General features: G+C 41.4%; 1 protein-coding gene across 5 annotated transcripts in view; it reads left to right on the top strand.

The window, feature by feature from the left end:
• Window positions 1–20,560, top strand: part of c1qtnf12 (C1q and TNF related 12) — a 62,161-nt gene that overhangs the window by 14,061 nt on the left and 27,540 nt on the right. For 3 of the 5 annotated variants that reach the window (XR_010969647.1, XR_010969646.1, XM_068017308.1), the window contains exons 2-5: window positions 4,738–4,875; window positions 7,568–7,684; window positions 8,455–8,566; window positions 16,060–16,241. Coding sequence is in view for 3 of the 5 variants with exons in the window: in XM_068017308.1 (XP_067873409.1) it covers window positions 4,738–4,875; window positions 7,568–7,684; window positions 8,455–8,566; window positions 16,060–16,241 (549 nt within the window). In the remaining 2 variants the exon portion in view is untranslated. The remainder of the gene's footprint in view (window positions 1–4,737; window positions 4,876–7,567; window positions 7,685–8,454; window positions 8,567–16,059; window positions 16,242–20,560) is intronic. The other 2 variants (XM_068017309.1, XM_068017310.1) reach the window with 2 other exon arrangements.

Raw genomic sequence — 20,560 nt, 5'->3', positions numbered from 1 at the left:
ACACAGATCTTTATAAGTGATAAGAACATTTAAGAAAGATGTTTGCAACTATAATCTTTCTGATATCTAGATTCAAATGGACAAGTGTGGTCAAAAGCTCTATAGCCAAGATGAAATGCAAAGGGGACATGACAGGAGATGCAACTTCATTAGTGAATGCAGAAGAAAGTGGCCATGAGGAAATACCCATCTAGCTGGTTTCCAATATCAAATTAAGAAAAGCTTGCTGAACTTTATCAAAAACCTTTTGGGAGAGAAGCACACTGAATTTGTCAAAATGAATGTGTGATAGTGTTGATTTTTGTACTTTCTCCAGTACCTCGATGTTATTTTTATAGCGTGGAGACCTGAACTGTGCACAGTACTGTTGGGTGTAGCCTGACCAGATCATATCACCTTGAGCATCTGACCTATGATTGTGGGTTTATCCAGGGCAGTGCTGTCTGTGTGTGATCCGGACTGGATTGTGGCAGAATGTTGATTTCAGGAGAGGCCATTGTCTCAGCCTTATAGAGGTTCAAGTAAAATTGGCTGGACTCCCTTTTAATATCTCCACGTAGATCCAACTGCTCTACTGCTTACTCAAAGCATAAACCAATGGGCAACCTGACTTGCCACTCTATTCATAAAAATGAATATCAGTCAAATTATTTTTTTCGAATAGTGTTTATTATTTAGAAAAACAACAGAATTCAGGTCACAAATGGCATATTTTTTCGTCTTCACTGTTCCCATATTGTGTGTTTGAATGTTCAATTTCTCTTCAGAGAGATGCCTCATTGGCACATACTGTGCAGCATTTGCTTACAGCCTCTTTTAATAAATATAGCCTTGTGCCAATAATATGATTTATTAACAACTCATTTAATTCTAGTCCCACAGAATAAAACTTTCATATGGTAATACACCAAATAATATTGTAATAAGTCTTTCTGCAATGTGCAGACTGCCTCAAGCATGAGAATTCTGTTTCTGTGGTGACAGACGCTAAACCACAACGCCAACATGATTGGAATGTATGTTGCACCTTCTCTGTACAGGAGGGAACATGTGCTGTGAGTTTCAAGCCATGCTGTTCTCCTTCTTACTGTGTGATATGGATTGCTTACATTAAAGTACTGTAATAAAGGGGATTATGCAAAATTATTCACACGGCATGTGTTTTCCATTTAGCTGGAAGACTACAATCATCCTAGAGTGAATAGCCCACATACTGTCTGAGTTCAGAAATAAGAGTGTGTGTGCGTGTGGAGGGTAATCTTAGCTTGTGGACTGTGATCATTTAGTTTCATCCTTATGACAGTATAATTGGAGAGGATCATACAGGGAAAATGCTGGCAGAAACAGGCAGGAAAGGATTTCACTTCTTTTGAATATTCCTTCCCGTTTATTTTTATTACTACAGTCTTTTATTCAGTTTACATAAATGCAACAGCTTTGCAAAGCGGATTGATAAAAAGAATAATATTGCATAATCTGTAAATGATTGCAAATTAAAAAAGCTACATTGTGAGTAATGCACTAAGAGAATAAGTGTTCAGAGTTCAACTTGAACTTCCAAGGATTTAAAAAATTCGGATATTCATGAATGAAACTGGGCTTCCATTAAAAACATATACAAGCACTGGACAGCGAATATCAAATACATCGATGTTAGTCCAAAGTAATGCCATTTAGGATTAGTCTTTCTGACTAACCTAAGACAAGTTTTTTTTCATGTTGGTACCCAATTTTCAATACAAGATTCAGAACCTCTCTGGTAATTAAGTGGGGAACACTCAGCAGAAATTGTCTTGGGGCAGTCAGTGTGAAAAAATGAAGCATTTGTGTCTAGAATATATTATGGTATGATAGAATCATAGACACAGAAGAGGCAATTTGGGCTATCGAGTCTGCACCATATTAGTTTCTATCTTTTGTTTTTTGTTTTCCATTTTGTGTCTCAAACGATTTGACTCAATGTATTACCTGAGACTGATGGTTCTTCAGAGTACTGAGCCCCAAATATACTCACCATTCAGAGGAGACTTTATTGTTTGAAACCTGGCAAAGGAGGACACAGCTTCTTGGCCTGGAGGGAAGGAAGCCCATAAAGGAGATGTTATGACCGAGGTGGGAGGAGTGCACTATTTATTCTAGTTCCACTTCTCCACAGGTCACAACATATATTTTAAATGTTCCCACTTACTAATACAGTCTATCATATATTCTATTTTTCCCAGAATAGAACACACTAACCAGGTTTTTTTAATGAACAACAAAATTATCAGTTTATTATAAAACGAGTCTTAACTAATAATGACGTAAAGCACAAACACACTTATTAAATTTTAAAGTCCCCTTTTTACCTTAATCCCTCACACTCACACACAAACACATACATATGCCAGTTAACCAGAAAAATAAAAGGGATATTGGTTCAGAGTGCTGTTACAGACAAAAAAAACACTTGGGCTGATTACCTTCTCATTCCTGAAGAAAACAGCAGATGAGACATATTGTGTTCCAAAACTGGCATACAGTCTAACTTCTGAGTATATGTAGACGGGTTACTGAGATCTTTTAGAACAGTTCTTTTCAGGCGACATTGAGAACCAGTCTAGCAGGCTTTTCCTCAAAGACAGCAGATGAGATGAATTGACACAATGGACTTCTTGGAGTCTTTTAGAGATGCTGGAAAGCTAGCTGGGTTGTGGTGTTCTCTCCTGCCTTCTCTTCTTCAGCAGCAGGCTAACTTTATCAGCCACTCACTCCAAAAGGTAAAACACACTGACTCTGCAACCAAAAACTTGCAAGTTTTCTGCCCTCTCAGGTGTGCACTGCTGCTCCTTGCTGTTCAATCAAGGAGCTCTACAGACCTCTGTGTCCACATTTTCCCATTACCAGGGTTTCTGTTCTAGTTTTAACTTGAGTCATGTGACAACCAGTAAACATTGTTGCCAAACTAGTTCTTTCAGTGCCCTCTTGAAAAAAAGACTGGTCCAACATCTAGTCAGTTTAACTATGAATTCCTCAAAAAATATTTTAACAAAAAAACAGAATCACTTCCATAACAGAGACCTAGGCCCAGTGAAAAGATATGGTCTTGACAGTGAGTCTAAATGCAGCAAACTCACATGGTTACTTCATGCCAGAAGAAGATCGCTGTCCTTTACAGGGTAGCCACGTTTACAGGTAGTCATACTTTATAACCGTGCACTGTGATAAGCTTGTTTCCCATTTCTAGCCACCTTGCCCTCACTGCATTGTTGACCATCGGCAACTTGCCAGTAATGTGCAGAAGGTAACGACCACAGTACCCCTCACAACCCTTCCTTACCCTGTACTCTTCCTTTAATCAAAGATGAACATGTAAAGGGAAGCAAGGGAAAGCTTGTATGACATGTAATAGAAAGTTTCCTTCACACCTGTGATCAATCCCATTAAGGAAAGTTTTCTGACACCTCACACATATTTACCAAGGAGGACTGTCCGCAGGCAAAGAAAAGGAGGTGCTACCTCTGACGGTGTATGTTCCTGCTGGCCACCTCAGAACCTCCTGCATCTGAGGTGAAGCAGGGAATTGAAATCAAAAGGGACATACAGTTTGTAGGCACCTAGGGGAGTAATGGTGGTTTGAAAAACAAACATAGCATGAAGGTGCACAGATTTGGTATCCTTCACGTGATTTTAACACTGATGGGATGTGTGTGGCTAGGTGGTGGAATGCCTATGGAAAAGTTTAACAATACTTTGCAGATGGCATCCATGGTAGCTGTGGAGGAGACTTGCCAGGAAACGAATGAGTTGACTTAGTTCCCAAAGGGAACCATGTTGGCTGATATTTGCAAGGGATGCAAAGCTTATTTAGGTCAGAAATGAAAATCTAGCTGTTTTGTCAGGAGTTTGAGGGAGGGTTCTTTCTACTCAAATCGTTACAAGCATCTTGTGGGCTTTGTTTGATTAGCAGCTCAATTTGATTTTGAGTTGTATTAATACTTTCTTTGTTACTGTCAAATTTTGAAAAATATTTAAGAGCCTGTCACATTCAGGTTGTCTGAAGCCATCAGCAAGCGGTCAGTAAGTCAGAGGTAGTCCATGGACGGCCAGCAACAAACCGCCACTTAAAAGCTAATCTTCAAGGACCTTAAATCCAGAGCAGTTTATGTTGCAGTTTATTTTTTTTTTACTATTGTCCAAGGAAGAATAATTAAGTCAGTAATTACTGTAAATCTACAGTGTGTCATTACATCTGGTCACCTTACACAAGTACTGTTTGTAGTAAATTTGTTTGGCAGTTTATTACCTAAGCATTTCAAAATACCATTGGCTCCATAAGAGAAACAAAACTGGTGGGAATTCTGGCACCAAATGTAGTCCTGACTCTTTCAGTGACGTCAGGACTGAAGGGGGTGGGCACCCGAAGCACTGCCCACACTGTTGGCACAAAGCACACAGAGCAGGGACTCCACAGATTATGGGCCCCTCCCCATTTGTTTGACCCCTCACACCCTTTGTCTATTCTAAATAATGTGTCGTTACGCAGACGTGCAGATTTTCAAGCTCTTTACTATTCTGCCCTAAAACGAGGTCTTTTATTGGACTGAAAAGATGGTCCTTTTGAGGTGTTTCAGATGTATATGAAATGAATGCTGGTTCTGAAAATGAAATCGCCCTTTGTACTGGCAATTGATTTTTTCTCTCAGTTTTCAATTTATTCCTTTTTTTTATTTATTTTCTCCCTTTTTCCATCTCAAGGGTTCTTCCCTCCAGACCCCCTCCTCCAGCCCGGAGGGTGGAAGAATGGGGCGTAGACTTCTTCATGACTTCCGACGCCAGTGCCAATCTATGGTCAGTCAACAGGTGGCACCCTTGTTGCAGGGTGAGACGACCCATGTGAGTTTTTCCTCTTCACCAGGTGCATGAGGTGCCATTCCCCACCTCATGGTGGCCTGGCAACAACATAACTGGTGGACATGAGCTTCAGGCTCCTAGAGAGAACAGGCTTGTGTTTTGTACTTAAATCAAAATTTAGACTTTTCTGCCCTTTCTCCCGCCTCGACTGTGCTAGTTAAATTTCTTTTTGCCATATTGGGCTAGATTCCACAGCATATGTGATTTTTAAAAATCATTTCTCAGTCCAATTTTATTATATTATTTTGTGAAAATATTCCTTCATTCATTATCCCTGCAAATGAAAAAAAAAAAATCATGCACTGGAAAATGACTTTTAGAAGATGGTAGTGTCCCAACATGGTCGGTTTGGCTCATTTGCCAATGTCTTGCTAAAAAAAAATCTCGCAGCTGCATTATGCTTCATGTCTACAAAGCCTTACTTTTTGTTGTCACATTTCCCCTCATACTTAACTATGTAAACACTTTTCGATGATAAATTACTAGCTCCACATTTACATGGATTCATTGCAGTTCAGTCATTCTCAGGTTTGCTACCTAGCCAGCAAAAAACATAATCGGGTTGAACATAATGAACAGTCTCTGGGTCACAAGATTTTTTTGAATGTAGTAGATACTGCTGTACCATCAAATAATGAATCTCAACTTGCTGTTCGCTCATGATGTGGTGTGGTGGAACTCATCATTGAAAGCAAGATTTGATTTTAAAATAGCTTCCACTCTTTGCTGCTCATAAAGTGACATCATCTTTAGCACTGAAGGAAACAGGTTGTTTAAGGCTTTTGTTTGCCAGATCTAGATGAAATATTATGTACCAAGTTGAACCATACTAGCAACAATAGGATATGGATTAAGCCTGTTTAAATCTGAATCACAAATTGCGATGTTAGTTACATTGTTGTTCTAATCTAGGCTGCCACCTCAGTGCAGTGGTAAGGGAGTGCTGCACTGTGGGGTGAGACATTAAACTGCTGTCTTAGTGGGCGTAAAAGATCCCACAGCACTGTTCAAAAAAGAGCAGGAGAATTTATCTCAGTGCCCTGGACCATATATATCCCTCAACAAAATCACTAAAACAGATAATCTGGTCATTATTACATTGCTGTTTGTGGGAACTTGCTGTGTGAAAATTGGCTGCCATGTCTCCCAACATTACAGCACAAACTACATTTTAAAAGTACGTCATTGGCTGTAGAGCATTTTGAAAGGTGGTGAAAGGTGCTATATAAATTCTTTCTTGTGTCCCAAATAGCCATTAGCTTGGCAGGAGGTTGATCCGTTTTATAATATATTAAAAATCCTATGTCTATGTGCACTTGCTGCCCAGAAAACCTTACTTCTTGTTGTCAGTATGTTTTTGTCACTTCCCTGGCAACTTCCCCATTATAAAGTTCATTTATAATGGAAACAAACCTATGTAAACTTGTCATGCTGTATTAACACCATCCTGCCAGTGGTGACACTGTAGAACCTCTGTTTTGCATCTCCCAGCTTTCACTGCAGCTTTACTCCTAGGCCCCAACCAACTCAGCTTCCTGAACTGCCACAAGATTTTTATCCAAGTATGAATAATACATTTCAGTTTTATATAGAATAAGGATAAATTGTACTGCTTTAAAATGGGGATGGGTATCTATTAGGTTACAATACTTACACATTAATACCGATATAATTATCCTCCCCACCTGAAAATTACTCTTGGTCTCGCCTGCCTGTGTACAATACCACAGAATTTAGACTCCTCAGCAATAAATGAATTTCCCCCAAAAAAGAAATGGCAGTTTAAAACCTGTGACTTTTGGTGAAAGAAACCACAACATGTAATCCTTTAAAGTGTTACATAGTTTTCTCATGGCAAAATATTTAATTTGTTGTAACAAAGAGTTTTAATGGATGGAAAATGGGTCCGAAATATGCTCTCGGCATTCACTAATCCATACCATTAATCTTTAAATCTGTTTTATGGAGTTTTTGACTTGCAACAATAAAGGAGAGTGATGTTTGCTTTTAGATGGGAAAATACAAGGTGATCAGCTTTTCCTTAAATTCCATGATACTGGGACCCCATGAGTGCTTAATGGGTAAATAGATTGGATCTATTGATACAGAGCTGGAAAGGACAAGAAGTACATTAACCTGTGCTGATGTGTGGCGTAAGGTGCACTACAATTAATCTCAGGCCCTGGATAAATGAGGGCTGCTGATCTTGACCACCAGCTGAAAAATGTATTTGTCCGGACATTGGGTGAGGACAGTAATGATCTTGTAGTCAGTAGCTTGTCAGTTGACTCATTCTGTTTAGGTTAATTCATTAAGAATGACCAGCTGGGGGTTAAGGTAGCAAATGCCTGCCAGTGCCTGTGGAACCATACCTCAGTGATAACTGTTGGCTTCACTTTGGGGGAAGGGGTGGGCATGAAAGGGGGACTATACACTAGATGACACATAAGCATTAAAATGTAGCAAACTGCATATATACACTACATTTATGAACTGTATATTCCAAGATTAAGCGGTATTGTTAATAAATTTGAAGCAATGGCATGTAGTTTCCTGTTTTGATTACTTCACACTGTTTTTAGCAAACAGCAATATAGAGAAAATGGCAGACAGGGCACTGTAACATCCAGGCTATCCTACTGCCTGGAGAAATAATTTGTTTGTTTATTCCTAGCTCCCTGAAAATCGAGAACATCGTCCAGTGGATCCACATTCATCTTGGATAAAATTTGTGCAACGAGATGGAGTCAAGAAAAACAAGAAATGCAAGGCCAACCGGAAGAAAGTATTGGTATTTTTAATGCTTTTTTTCTTATCTTTACACCAGTTTCTTCCATCCCTCCTTCTCTCTAGGCACAGATTCCCTATTGGGATATGGTTCCCAATACCTCACCCAACATGTATGAGCTATGACAGTGAACATTGGCACAGTATCCCGGCTTAACCCAATCCTATCCTTGCCCACGTCCAGATGCACAACCATTTCACAGGGGTAGCTTGATGGCACTTGTGAGTGGGAACCCTGGCCGATTTTCTTTCACTCCCCCTTTGTAACCCAGTGGTGCTGTGACCAATTATAAGCTGTGAGAGATGAGTTAATTGAGCACAGATCAAATTTGGGATCTTTTAGGCCCTTGCAACTTGCTTTTATCAAATGAGCTCAGAGTTATGTTGACACATGCATCCATCTTGTTTCCTAATATCGTAAAGATGTTCAAAATAAGTTGCCTTATATGAAGATAAATGTAGTGATTATCATTTTGAATGGGCCCAGGGACAATTTTAACCTAATTTGCCATCAAGGAGACAGGTGGGATTTTACACCCTGTCCAATTTTACACACCACTGGAATTGTTGGACGGTAGCATTGTAAAATCAACATTCCACCTGATCCTGTGGGTTTTCTGACCCAACTAGTTAGGTTAAACTTACCCCTTAACCGATATGCCGGTTACTTTGCTTTTGCTAACGCTTATTTGTTTTGTGACTTGATTAAGAACGCTGACCACGCACTGAGCCAGTATTATTGTCCAATGACATTTTCTACATGTTTTTCTTAAGCCTAGCCTCTCTGGTCCTCCAGGACCTCCAGGCCCACCAGGCCCACCTGGGCCTGCCGGAGCTGAGGTCACTCAAGAGATACTGCTACGTGAATTTAAACAAATGATAAGAGGTAAGTTGTGAATATGTCCATTATGGAAACTTGTATCAGAGGGATTGCCAACAAAAGAATATTCATAAAACTGTGGAGGTGGAAAACCTTTTTATACCTCCTGCCCCTATTCAGTCCTGGTAAAGGCAATGGAACTGAATATCAGGCTGGACATATAACAGGCAGCCTATGTGTTACTGCCCATGGCTTGTTTCTAACCCCTGGTAAGCCACATAAAGGATCCAGGATGTAAATTTACAAGATGGGCTGGAGTTCTAAGAGTCTGCATTATTTTGTGCTCCTTCAATTGCAATTATGGAATTGTATAGGAACATAGGGCTAAGAGTTCCCTGTTTGTTGAAAATGTCGTGGTGATTCCATGATTTCTGTGCCCCCTTAGGAGCCTGGTTCAGAGAATGGGGCTTAAATTGCCACTTCTTTGGTACAAAGTAGTTCATTGTGATTATTGATGATTCAGATATTGAAACAGTGTTGACAAGTTAGCTTCCCGCCTGCCAGCAGCAGCCGGAGGTTGTTGTGAATCTAACTGCTGGGCCTCACTTAACTGCTACTGGGCCATTCCTTGGGTGGGTGGAGAGCATAGAGTGGCTGTCAGCAGCAGATGATGCACTGGCCCATGGCCAGCTTCCCAGGAAGTGGTGTGGAGGGGGTTTTGATAGAGTCCTGCAGGACGGAAGTGACGGAGTGTGGGCCGGGTGGGAGGCCGCGACTTTTTTCCCCCTGGCCCCACAAAAGAAAGTATTTTGTCTTAGCTGGATGGTCTTTTTGCCCTTCTCTGCCAATCAGCTTCAACTTGGCTGGAAAGCCCCGGCAACTTCCCTGATCAGGCCCCAGTCCAAATACCATGTTACCATGATTTCTTGCATTTGAAAACCAGATACTCTTGAAGTGGCATCAATAATAGCATCTTATAAAGAACAAAGAACAAAGAAAATTACAGCACAGGAACAGGCCCTTCGGCCCTCCAAGCCTGCGCCGATCCAGATCCTCTATCTAAACATGTCGCCTATTTTCTAAGGGTCTGTATCTCTTTGCTTCCTGCCCATTCATGTATCTGTCTAGATACATCTTAAAAGACGCTATCGTGCCCGCGTCTACCACCTCCGCTGGAAACGCGTTCCAGGCACCCACCACCCTCTGCGTAAAGAACTTTCCACGCATATCCCCCCTAAACTTTTCCCCTCTCACTTTGAACTCGTGACCCCTAGTAATTGAATCCCCCACTCTGGGAAAAAGCTTCTTGCTATCCACCCTGTCTATACCTCTCATGACTGCATTATCTTTGACTGCCATTGTTTGTGTGGTATATGAATAGTTGTGGAATATCTGCTGCATAATTTATTATACCAATTTTTGGGACAATTCAAAATGTGCCATTCAGATAAACCTTTCGTATGAATGGTAAGCTTTTGAAGCTGCCCTGCCGTCTCCCAATAGGAGTCAATGGACAATAATCCAGAGTGCAAACCCTGTTTCTCCCCCTCATTAGACCAGGGACACAGAGTCAATTGTAACAACCATCCTTACGGCATCACTGCGGCTACCTAACTAACCACATGGATCAGGGATCAATCTTTGGTCCCTTCTGTCTTGTGTTGTTCAGTAGCAGTATACTGATCCAATAACCTGTCAGGGAAAATTCAGTCTTAATAAGTACACTGTTTCCTTAACCCACATGGGATAAGCTGGTGTCTTTTAATAATTGTGGCATTACCAGTATATTAGGTGAACAGTCTTTATTATGTTTTTCATTCAAGTTATGAAGGGAATCTATATATAATAATAACAAGTTACAGCATATTGTGTTGTTTTCTACAATGTGCACAATGTTCTCCCAGCTGGAGTGACTCACTCTTCCCATCTGAAAGGAAACCACAAGTTTCATACTTGGCACCCCTACAACTGAAAACAAAACCTGGTCACAAGGAATTATCGGTTTGAATCCACGTCTCGCTGCTCTGAAGCATGTGGCGAGGCTTTTAAAGTGGCCTGGTTTGCCTAATACTCAAGCCTAACATCTCAATTCAAGTCGTGGTCTCAACCAATGTTCAAACACTTATCCTCAGTTGAGCCATTAGACAAAGCTCTTGATGTTGGAGAAGGGAAGGAAATGAGAATCTGAACTGCCATTCAGCCAAGTCACAAAGTGGAACTGAATGACAGCTGTATAGAACTTAAGATCCTGCTTTCCTGAACAGAAAAGAACAGGTGGAGAGGGAACAGGTAGAGAGGTTAATGGGACTAAAAGCAGAAAAGCCGCTGGGCCTGAATGGTATTGTAACGGAAATCACACCTACCAAATGGAAACATATTAATTTTGTCATATGAGACACTACTTGAACCTTTTTACTGGACATTGCACATAACTTGTTTAAAAAGGCCACAGAGCTGAACAGCTGAAAACATGGTTGCACATTTGCATTCTGAGAGACAGTTGAATAGAGAGACAATAGGAGTGCTCACTGATTCAATTAAGAAGATTAGTCTGGGGAATGGTGATAATCAACATTCTTTGTCTGTGTAAGAGCCAGAACTCCAAACCCCCCGCCCACCGAGCATGACTGGAGAACTTTAAAATCCAACAACCCTCCCAGAAGATGCTGTTTCAAACAGAGAGGGTCACATGACTTACCTGCTGGCCAGACTGGGGGCTTTTGGTGAATTGTGACACACAGAGAGGGATCAGACTGCAAATTGAGAACCAAGGAGGGCGGTCTCCCTCTCTCTGTCTCTCTCTCAAGCAAAGTCCCAGGGACCCACGGTGGCAGCTTAAGCCTCAAGACAGAGCACCTCTTCAGCCTTCTGGTACCAGAGAAGCAAGCTTGAAATTATGCACTGGGCCCCAGCGAGAATGCCAAGACCAAACTTCAACCAAGGACTTCACATCAAAGATAAAAGACAGTAACTGTATTCCATTTGTTGCCAGCTCTATTTCAACCCCCCTCCTAATTCTTTCTTCCCCTTTGTATCTATTTGTGTGTGTGTTTCTCTCGTATGTATGCTAGCGTGGTTGTGTCACGTAGTTTAGTAGTTTTAACTGAGTTAGAATGATAAGGCTAATAAACTTACATCTTGTTTAAACGCCAAGAAAATCTGTCTGTCTGGTTCATTTGCAATTACAATTAGAGTGCAGTGAGCCCAGGGCTCACTGAGGGGGTAAGCTAAAATCACTGTGTTTTAGATAAACACTGTTATGGCCAACCAGGAAAGGAGCAAGTGGGGAGCCTGAGACCCCTTCCTCACCAGGTCATAACAGTATGAATTCTAGGATTCTGAACAAGGTTTGGGAGGAGAGACCGAAGGCACTGACTTTTCAGAAAACTTTGGAAGCAGGAATTGTGCCGGAGCTCAGGAGGATGGTAAATAATAAACCACACTCAACAAAGGGGAAGGGGATAAGGCAGGCAATTATAAGAGAGTTAGTCTTGCCTCGATTAGAGGAAAGCTTGGGTCCATAAATATGGGATGAAATTAGTGAATGCTTTAAAGGCATGGGCTAATTGGATGGATGGATTTGTAAAAGGCAGTTTGTGTGTTGTTACAATAAGGTGAGGAGGGGTCAAAAGGCTCTCCTCTTGTCCCTCTCCTTGTTTGACCGCAACTGGGTTTATTTCTTTTAAACAGTGAATGTGCTTACCAATTCAGTGAGTGTTTAACTCTTCATGTGCTATGACCATAAAAGAACCAATCGGAGAGGTTTTCTTGAGTTGAAACAAGAAAGAATTTAGTTTATTGTACTTAATATCAAAATATCTCCGTAAAAATAATAAACTACGCTCCAACTTCCACACATGCACACACACAAATAAATTACAGAGTGACGAAGAATAGATTGGTTCGATTAGAGTCCAGAACAAAAAGTCTGTGGAATCTGGTCATTCAGTTGTCTTCCAGCCGAATTCGTGGCCCTGAAATTTTTGGCTGGTAGAAGTGCCTCGCCCCCCCTCCCCTTGGTTCAGGGCTCTCTTGGAGACAGTGATGTAGATGGTTTTCTCCCCGGAGTCTCTATCTCTAGCAATGATAGACTTGGATGTTCTGCAGTCCACAGTCAAGGTTCGAAACTTGCAGTATTACCTGGAAAGAGAGACAGACAGACAGACACAGCCCCACTGATGTCCTGTACTGATTAGCTCTCAAAGCTTGTCTGATGTGTCCAAAAGAAACTCCAAATTTTCAGAGAGAGGGACAGAGTGTCACATGATTGTATTCTCTGTTGCACTTTAATGAGATTCAAGTCTAAGAATTTCAATCCCTCTCAGGCCTTATTGTTTCAATGCTTACCCCCTGGAGGCTCATCTCCACTAGGGTTAATCTTCCAAGATGGCTTCGAATTTCTTGCAAATGAAAGTGATATCAGGTAGTTCATTCAACTGTTCAAGCCATTGTTCTGTTGAGAGCTATTCAGACATGTGTCTCCACTTCAATACCTTGGAATGTGAGGTATTTCAATGCAAACTGTGTGGCCATCTTAGCTGCCAGCTTTTTAAAAGTTGAATATAGGATTCCAGCTTTCCTTTTTAAAAGTTTAATTTAGGTCCCCAACCGATGAATTAAAAATCGTCATTCAGCATAGCACATTTTCATGACAGTGTGACAAATTAATTGAATGTAAAGGGAATGTAGTGGATGTGTGTGTAGATGGATTTTCAGGAGGCAGTTGATTTATGTATTGTTATGACCAAGGCGGGAGCAATGCACTGTCAATTCAGTCCCATTACTCCACAGGTCACAGCATATTATTTAAGTTTCCCACCCAACCGGAAAACAGCCAAATTAAACACCCTAGTAATTCCCAGAATAAAACAGACCAAACCAGGTATCTTTAGACAATAACAAATTAACTATTTATTAAAACTAAATCTTAAACTCTATTAAGATAAACCTATGTCTAAAGACCTTGTAACTTCTTGTTTTAACCTAACTCCCTCATTCACACACATACACTCAAAAATCAATGGTTAACCGGTTTTCAAAAAAAGAATGATGCTTTAAAAATTAGCTGTTTCTTAAGAATAAATAAATAACTGGGTTATAAGTCTTCATGGGTTACGTTCCTGATGGGTGAGATATCCTAGTGTAAAAATAATCAAATGCCACTCGAAATCTCCAAGTGGATTTGATGAAACAGTCCTTCAATAGATAGGCATTCAAAGCACTTTGGCTTCAGTAGGCGTCAAACAGTTCTTTAAACAAGGAGTATAGCAATGGGTCCACTTGGATTTTAAAACCAACAGTCTTCCAGTCAAAACTTTACTGTGAATTCTGGAAAACACAATCAATCAAGAGAAAGTCAATCTTGAAGCAAAGACTTCTTGGATTGGAAGTAAAGAAAAGGAATTTTGCTACCTCTAACAACACAAATGGTCTGTTCAGAGGGTTTCTTTTTCCTCTTTAGGCAATTAACATGGCCTGTAGCTCATTGTAGAATTTCTGCTGAGGAAAATAGGCAGTTCCTTCCTCCAGCAAGCACGCTTCGCTGGTGTCTCTCAAACCTGGTTTTAGCTGGTTTTTACACACAGTTAAATTGAAACATTACACCATGTGACCTCTTCACTTTCCTACTGTTGCCTAGGTAACAAGTGCAGCTGGTACACTGTGCCTCAGAAATCTAAAACTTTTCTCTCTGTCTTAAAGGTACACTGTTTTAAACAGGGGAGAAAAATAAATACAGTTCCGTGACAATACATAAGAGAATCCTTGAGCCCGAAATTTTGATTGGGGCCTGGGGGTATCTGGGGTGGAAAAATCCCAGTGGGAGATTAGAAAATGGAGGGCAACCAGATTGTAACTCATTTCAACCCTGCATTTATGGTCCAGTCATTTTCTGATGGGGATCCATAGGCAGACATGTATGTATAATAAAAAAATGTTTCACAAATTCCATTTTGAGCCATATTTTATACTTTACTACACACAACTGATATTTTATCTTTTCTCTAGTTATGGAAATGCCTGGGTTGTGCTTTTTGTATTTTTGAAAAAGTAATGGAACTTCTAAATGTTTACGTCCAGAGAGACTTGGGTATATTTGTACAAGGAACTCAGAAAGTTAGCATGCAGCTACAGCAAGCAATTAGGAAGACAAGTGGCACGTAGGCTTTTATTGCAAGGGGATTGGAGTACAAGAATAAGGAAATCTTGTTACAATTGCATAAAGCTTTGGTGAGACCACACCTGGAGTACAGTGCACAGTTTAGGTCTCCATATTTAAGGACAGATATACTTGCATTGGAGGCGGCACAGTGAAGGTTCACTAGATTGGTTCCTCGGATGAGTGGGTTGTCCTATGATGAAAGCCTTAGTAAATTGGGCCTATACTTTCCTGAAGTTTAGAAGGATGAGAGGTGACCTCATTGAAACATACAAGATTCTGAAGGGGCTTGACATTGAGAGGTTGTTTTCTCTGGTTGGGGAATCTAGAACATGGGGACACAGTCTCAGAATATGGTGTCGATCATGTAGGACTGAGATGAGGAGAAATTTCTCTATTCAGACGGTTGTGAATGTGTGGAATTCTCTTCCCCAGAGAGTTGTGATGCTCCATCATTGAATACATTTCAGGCTGAGGTAGACAAATTTTTGCTCTCACAGGGAATCAAAGGCTATGGAGAGCAGGCGGGAAAGTGGAGTTGAGGCTGAGGATTAGTGAGCAGGCTTGAGGGGCTGTATGGTCTACTCCTGCTCCTATTTCTTATGTTTTTATGTGCTCCTCTGGGCCTCACAAGGAAAGCTTAGGTACCAGATATGCCTTCCCCTTGCCTCCCATGGGAACTCCCCCCCTCCCCCCCCCCCCCACCACCAACTAGCCCTGGAACCTGGTCCCCACAATTACCCGAGTGCCTAGGCCTCTCGATTTTCAGCTGTTTTCCACCCAATTAAAAGGAATAGGGGAAAATTGAAAAACAAAACAATTCAATGAACAAAATGCAACAAAAACAACCCACAAATCCTCCAAAAGAAAATCAGTCAGTCACTCCCAAAACAAGTTAACACATCTTTCAGACAACTCACTTTCACAGGACAGGATGTAAGTTTTTACTTGGATACAGCAATGATGTTACTTCTCTGGGCTATATGAAATGAAGGGTGGGGAACTCTCACCCTTACCAGAATTCTGGAGCGTCTAATGAGTTTGTGCTGTGATTGGAGGCCTCTAGTAGTGCCGATGTAACCCAATCACAAAAAGCCAGCCTGCGCAGCCCCTGGGATGAGTAGGTACAAGATCTAATCCTGACATTTTATGACCTATCCATGCCAGTCATGTTCTTTTACAATTAGCTCGTTGCATTACTAATTTTCCCTCACTGTTCTTTGTGACCGCGATATATATGATAACTTAAGAAGCCACTTTCTAACACAAGCATCGTCATGATGGATCCTAAATCTTTTCAGATGCAATAAGATCACTCAATGTTTTGACCTCAATTCAACCCTGTTCTTTGGAGGTGATTTTGGGGTTTACATTGCTCAGTATTTTTGCTTGCCTTCCTCAGAAGCAGCAGAGAGGCGGGGAGTTGCGCTGACAGAGGTCCATGCAAGTTTGAGTCCACCACCTTCTCTCTCATTTGATGATGTCCATCCATACAAAAGAGTAGAGGAAGCTTTTCACTGCAAACTGAAGGGCATGGTTATTGTGGACAAAAGGACTCTCTTAGAGCTTCAGAACTTCCAGACGGTAAGAAAGTCTAAAGCCCTTTATTTAGGTATCACACGCATGGAATCGAAGGGCTAAGTAGCAAGAAAGTGCAAATAAAATCCGATGGACTAAGAAACTATTAAGATATATATGAATAGTTAAGAGAATTTAAATTGGGACAAACAGAAATCTTGCCTGTAAACAAAACAGGCATGATCACCAATGTTATCTTGATGAATTGAACTTTGCTGAGCAACTGAATTTTGACTGTTTGGGCCAGATTAGGTTCTGATTCTGTTTTGGAGCTTGTGTTCAGCTGGAAGTGAACATTTTCAGGTAAATGAGACAATCTATCTACCTTCCCATTTCGTGTGTGCAGTTTCACACTCAATGGAAATAAAAATGGAGAATGATCTAAAACGGGTGCCCAATGTGCTATCACCCGCTTTAAACAATCGCACCAGTCAAGATCTACCCCATTAAATTTTTTTAAATCTGTCATGGACTGGAATGAAAGTAAAACAAATTCCATAAAGTTTTATCCTGTTGAATTTGCCAGCCACATTATCTTAACTAGCTTTGTAAAGACATTGGGAAAAGAGTTGAAACAGAATTTGAACTAGAGAGATTTACTGCAGAGATAACATAGGGAATTGTGAGAGGCTTATAGAACGTTTGCGTAATATGGATAGGTGTGATGAAATTAAGGGATTAAAGCAATAGTTTGAGATATTCCCATGGCAATGAATGAAGTTAATGACAGGACATTCACATCATTACATGGGAAAGGATTTAGCTGTGTTGGCATAATCAGGTTTGTTGCATGGCTAACTTGTTGTCACTTGGAGAAGTCGTCACATTAAAGAGGAACTTTTGTGATATAAATCAATGTGCATTCTAAAGATACGATGAATATTAAATGGTTTCATGTTTTGAAGTTGTTAATGAGCGGATTATGAAATAAAATGGTATGATAATAACTGGTTTTCACTTGATCGTATTGCACTTCATTGTGAAAGGAAACTCAAGTTAATTACACTGTGATGGTCAAGGTAATGAGATCTGCTGGAAGTCTGGTATAAACCTGCCTTCTATTATCCCCAGGAGTTGACACGATGATCTCCAGTAGTTAGTAAACAGTACAGAAATGTGTCAAAGCAATTACGATGCCGAGAAAATTATACCATTCTGATGCCATGCACATGTAATGTAATATGATTTTTGTAAAGTAGTGTGTAATTTTCTTCCCACACTCCAATTGGATGCTTAGAAAGACGCTGCAGGCTTGACCAAGCAAGAATAAACACATTTATAAGCAGCATACTTTCACTGGCCAATAATGATTTAACTAAACCTCATTTTCACTGTACATTTTTAGAATTAGGCCAATAAGGCAGACATGTTGGAGGATTTCTGTTCGTTTACACCCAGTGATTCCACTAAGGCTGCTGCCAGGGCAGTCTGCTCCAGTTGGCTTTCTGGCAGCATGTCAGGTGTTGGTTGAGGGGGCAGATGTGCTGTTATCCTGAGCGAGTGCCACCCCCATTCCACTATTGCCTTTGCCTTAGGGCTGCAGCTCGGTGCTTCCACTGATCTACGAGAGAGCAGACTCCAGGAGATCTGAGATGCACTGAAGCCCCTATCCATATGGTTCCCCTAGCCTGTCCAAGGTGAAGGAGATGATGGAGCATGGTGCTAATTTGAGTGTCCATTAGTGATACCACCATTGCTGCCAGAGACTACTACATGCAGGGCCCAAATGCAGCTTTCCCTTGAGGGAACCACACTCAATGGTTGACTTCAGGGTGTTGATATCATGGTAGTGGACGCCTCTATATTCTCCAACAAGTTGCAGAAACTCCCTGGCAGGCAGTCCCGTGTGTTGAGCAGTTGCTGGCACACAGAAGCCATTTTCCTGTTCAAGGCTGGACATCTAAAGTCTGCACCTGTGTGCCCTTCAGCAAAGCTAGGACGTATGCTTGTCCTCCTGGGCTGACTTGTACACCTGCATCCGGCGGGTGAGATTTATGTCCTGGTACTTAGAAGCGCGAGAGTGGATGATGGTACACTTTTGGGAGGTTTATCTCGCCTTAGCCTGTGCACTTTCTGGGCCTGAGTTATCTAATGGACTTTGAAATAGGGCAGATGGACAGTTGTGAGCAGGTAACGGTAAGGGTAAGCAGGAGCAGATGAGTGACAGTACAATGCAGCAGCAGTTTGCCATGCAGTCTGTGTGTGATTGTTTCAGGAGAGAGAAAGGATAAGGAGAATAGCCTAACACCTTTCTACATGTAGCCCCAGCCTCATCACCTCCACCTCTGCGCATCTTCCCTCTGCATGTTATGTCCATGGCAGCTTTTCCTAGTGGAGTGAGGGTTTGGATGCTATCTGGAACTCCTACTGGCTCTTGTCCTCTACTGCAGGACAAGCTGAAAGCAACAATGGGAAGAGTGGGAGTGAGTTAGGGTTAAGCCCTTGAAGGGGTTGTGCAGATGTATGAGGCGGCTTGAGATACTATGCTCACTGGGAGGGGTAACATACATGCATACATATGAACTAGGAGCAGTAGTAGGCTATTCGGCCCCTTGAGCCTGCTCCACCATTCTATAAGATTGCGGCTGATCTGTTTGTAGACTCAACTCCATTTTCCTGCCTACCCCTGATACCCTTTGACTCCCTCGTTTGTCAAGAAACTGTCTACCTCTGCCTTAAAAACATTCAATGACACTGCCTCCACCACTCTCTGGGGAAGAGAGTTCCACAGACTCACCACCCTCAGAGAAAAAAATTCTCCTCATCTCTGTCTTAAATGGGAGATCCTTTATTTTTAAATTGTGCCCCCTAGTTTTAGTCTCTCCCACAAGGGGAAACATCCACCCTGTCATGTCCCCTCAGGATCTTTTATGTTTCAATAAAATCACCTCTCATAGTTCTAAACTCCAATGAACACAGACCCAACCTGTCCAACCTTTCCTTGTAACATAACCCTCTCATCCCAGCAATCAGTCAAGTGAACCTTCTCTGAACTGCTTGCAATGCAATTATATCCTTTCTAAAGTAAGGAGACAAAAACAAGCGGTGAGCAAGAGGTGGGCCTGTATAAGTAAAAACCTCCAGTGTGAGTGCAGTTAGCAGAGCTGTGAAATGCATTCCAGTTGTAACCAGGTCACAACAGAGTGCAGTTGGTGCCATTTCTGAGGGCAGTAACAGGTGGTGAGTGTGTGGCTGTAGGCAGAAGACATTGTCGCATTGTGATTGGAGGAGAAGCATGTGTATTGGGGGTTTAAAGAATTGCGGGTGCTTAAGGTAAAGGAGGTGCTGCAAGGCTTCATTCAGAGAAATATGGATAAAGATAAAACCTTTTTAACATTTGCTGTCCGGGTAATGCCAAGGGATTTTTTGCGCCAACTTTTATAGGTTAGTAGGATTTCCCCAGGCTGTATGGAGACTATGGAAATTTTTTGCAGCCCAGCCTGGTGACACCTCTCTGGAATCTAGATGCAGCAGTGGAGACCAGATATAATGAGACCCTTGGAGCATCTCGAATTGTTATGGAGCAGATAATCAGAATTTTGAAGTCTCGCTTGGGATGATCCTCTGTCACGCAATTGTGGAGTGGTTGGCCATGAAGGAAATGAGGTGATTAAAGAGAATATACTATCAGCTGCTTAGACACGCCAACAAATAAACAACTGGTTTTCAATAAATTTTATTCATGGTGTATACACCTCAGACGTTCAGCCCCTTGATGAGTGCTCTCGATTGATTAATACTGAGCTCAAAATCTTTTTACTGTGATGGGTGAACTCTCCCTGAAAGAGTCAATTTATGAAGAATGGAGATCCATGTACTTCAACAGATAATAACACAGGCACAAACTGTGAAGGACAATATTCCATTTTGCTGGTAACAGAATTTCAGAACTACCTACTTCGAGTTAATGTCTCTACCTCTTGTGCCTAAAACCCTTGCTTACTCATGCTCCTACCCTTCGTCTTGGTGCTCCCCGACTGTCATAAAGCTGAGAGGTGGCTGGCTGGAGCTTTACAACACTGAGATGACACTCCTCTCGGTTAACCTGATGTCCTTGAGGGACCTGCTCTCCGCTTCCCTCCTGTTGGATAACCGCACCCATTGGAAGCACCTGTTGAAAATTAAGGTGTGTGCGATTTTGAGCCACTAATTTAAACAGTTGGAAAATATTCTGCAGCATGAATGCTCCCAGTTGTCAAGATTCTCTGCCATGAGTGCAAGGTTGGGAAATGACCCATTATGTTTTCTGTATGCAAGACTAAGGTAGAGTTAATCTTAACAAGGCTGATTGGACCTGGTTCATCTGGTTGTCAGATGTTTATAAA

This window comes from Heterodontus francisci, chromosome 37 (assembly GCF_036365525.1).
Source record: "Heterodontus francisci isolate sHetFra1 chromosome 37, sHetFra1.hap1, whole genome shotgun sequence".
Taxonomy (NCBI): domain Eukaryota; kingdom Metazoa; phylum Chordata; class Chondrichthyes; order Heterodontiformes; family Heterodontidae; genus Heterodontus; species Heterodontus francisci.
The sequence above is the reverse complement of the archived record's forward strand: the minus strand, read 5'-3'. Positions and strand labels throughout refer to the sequence as shown.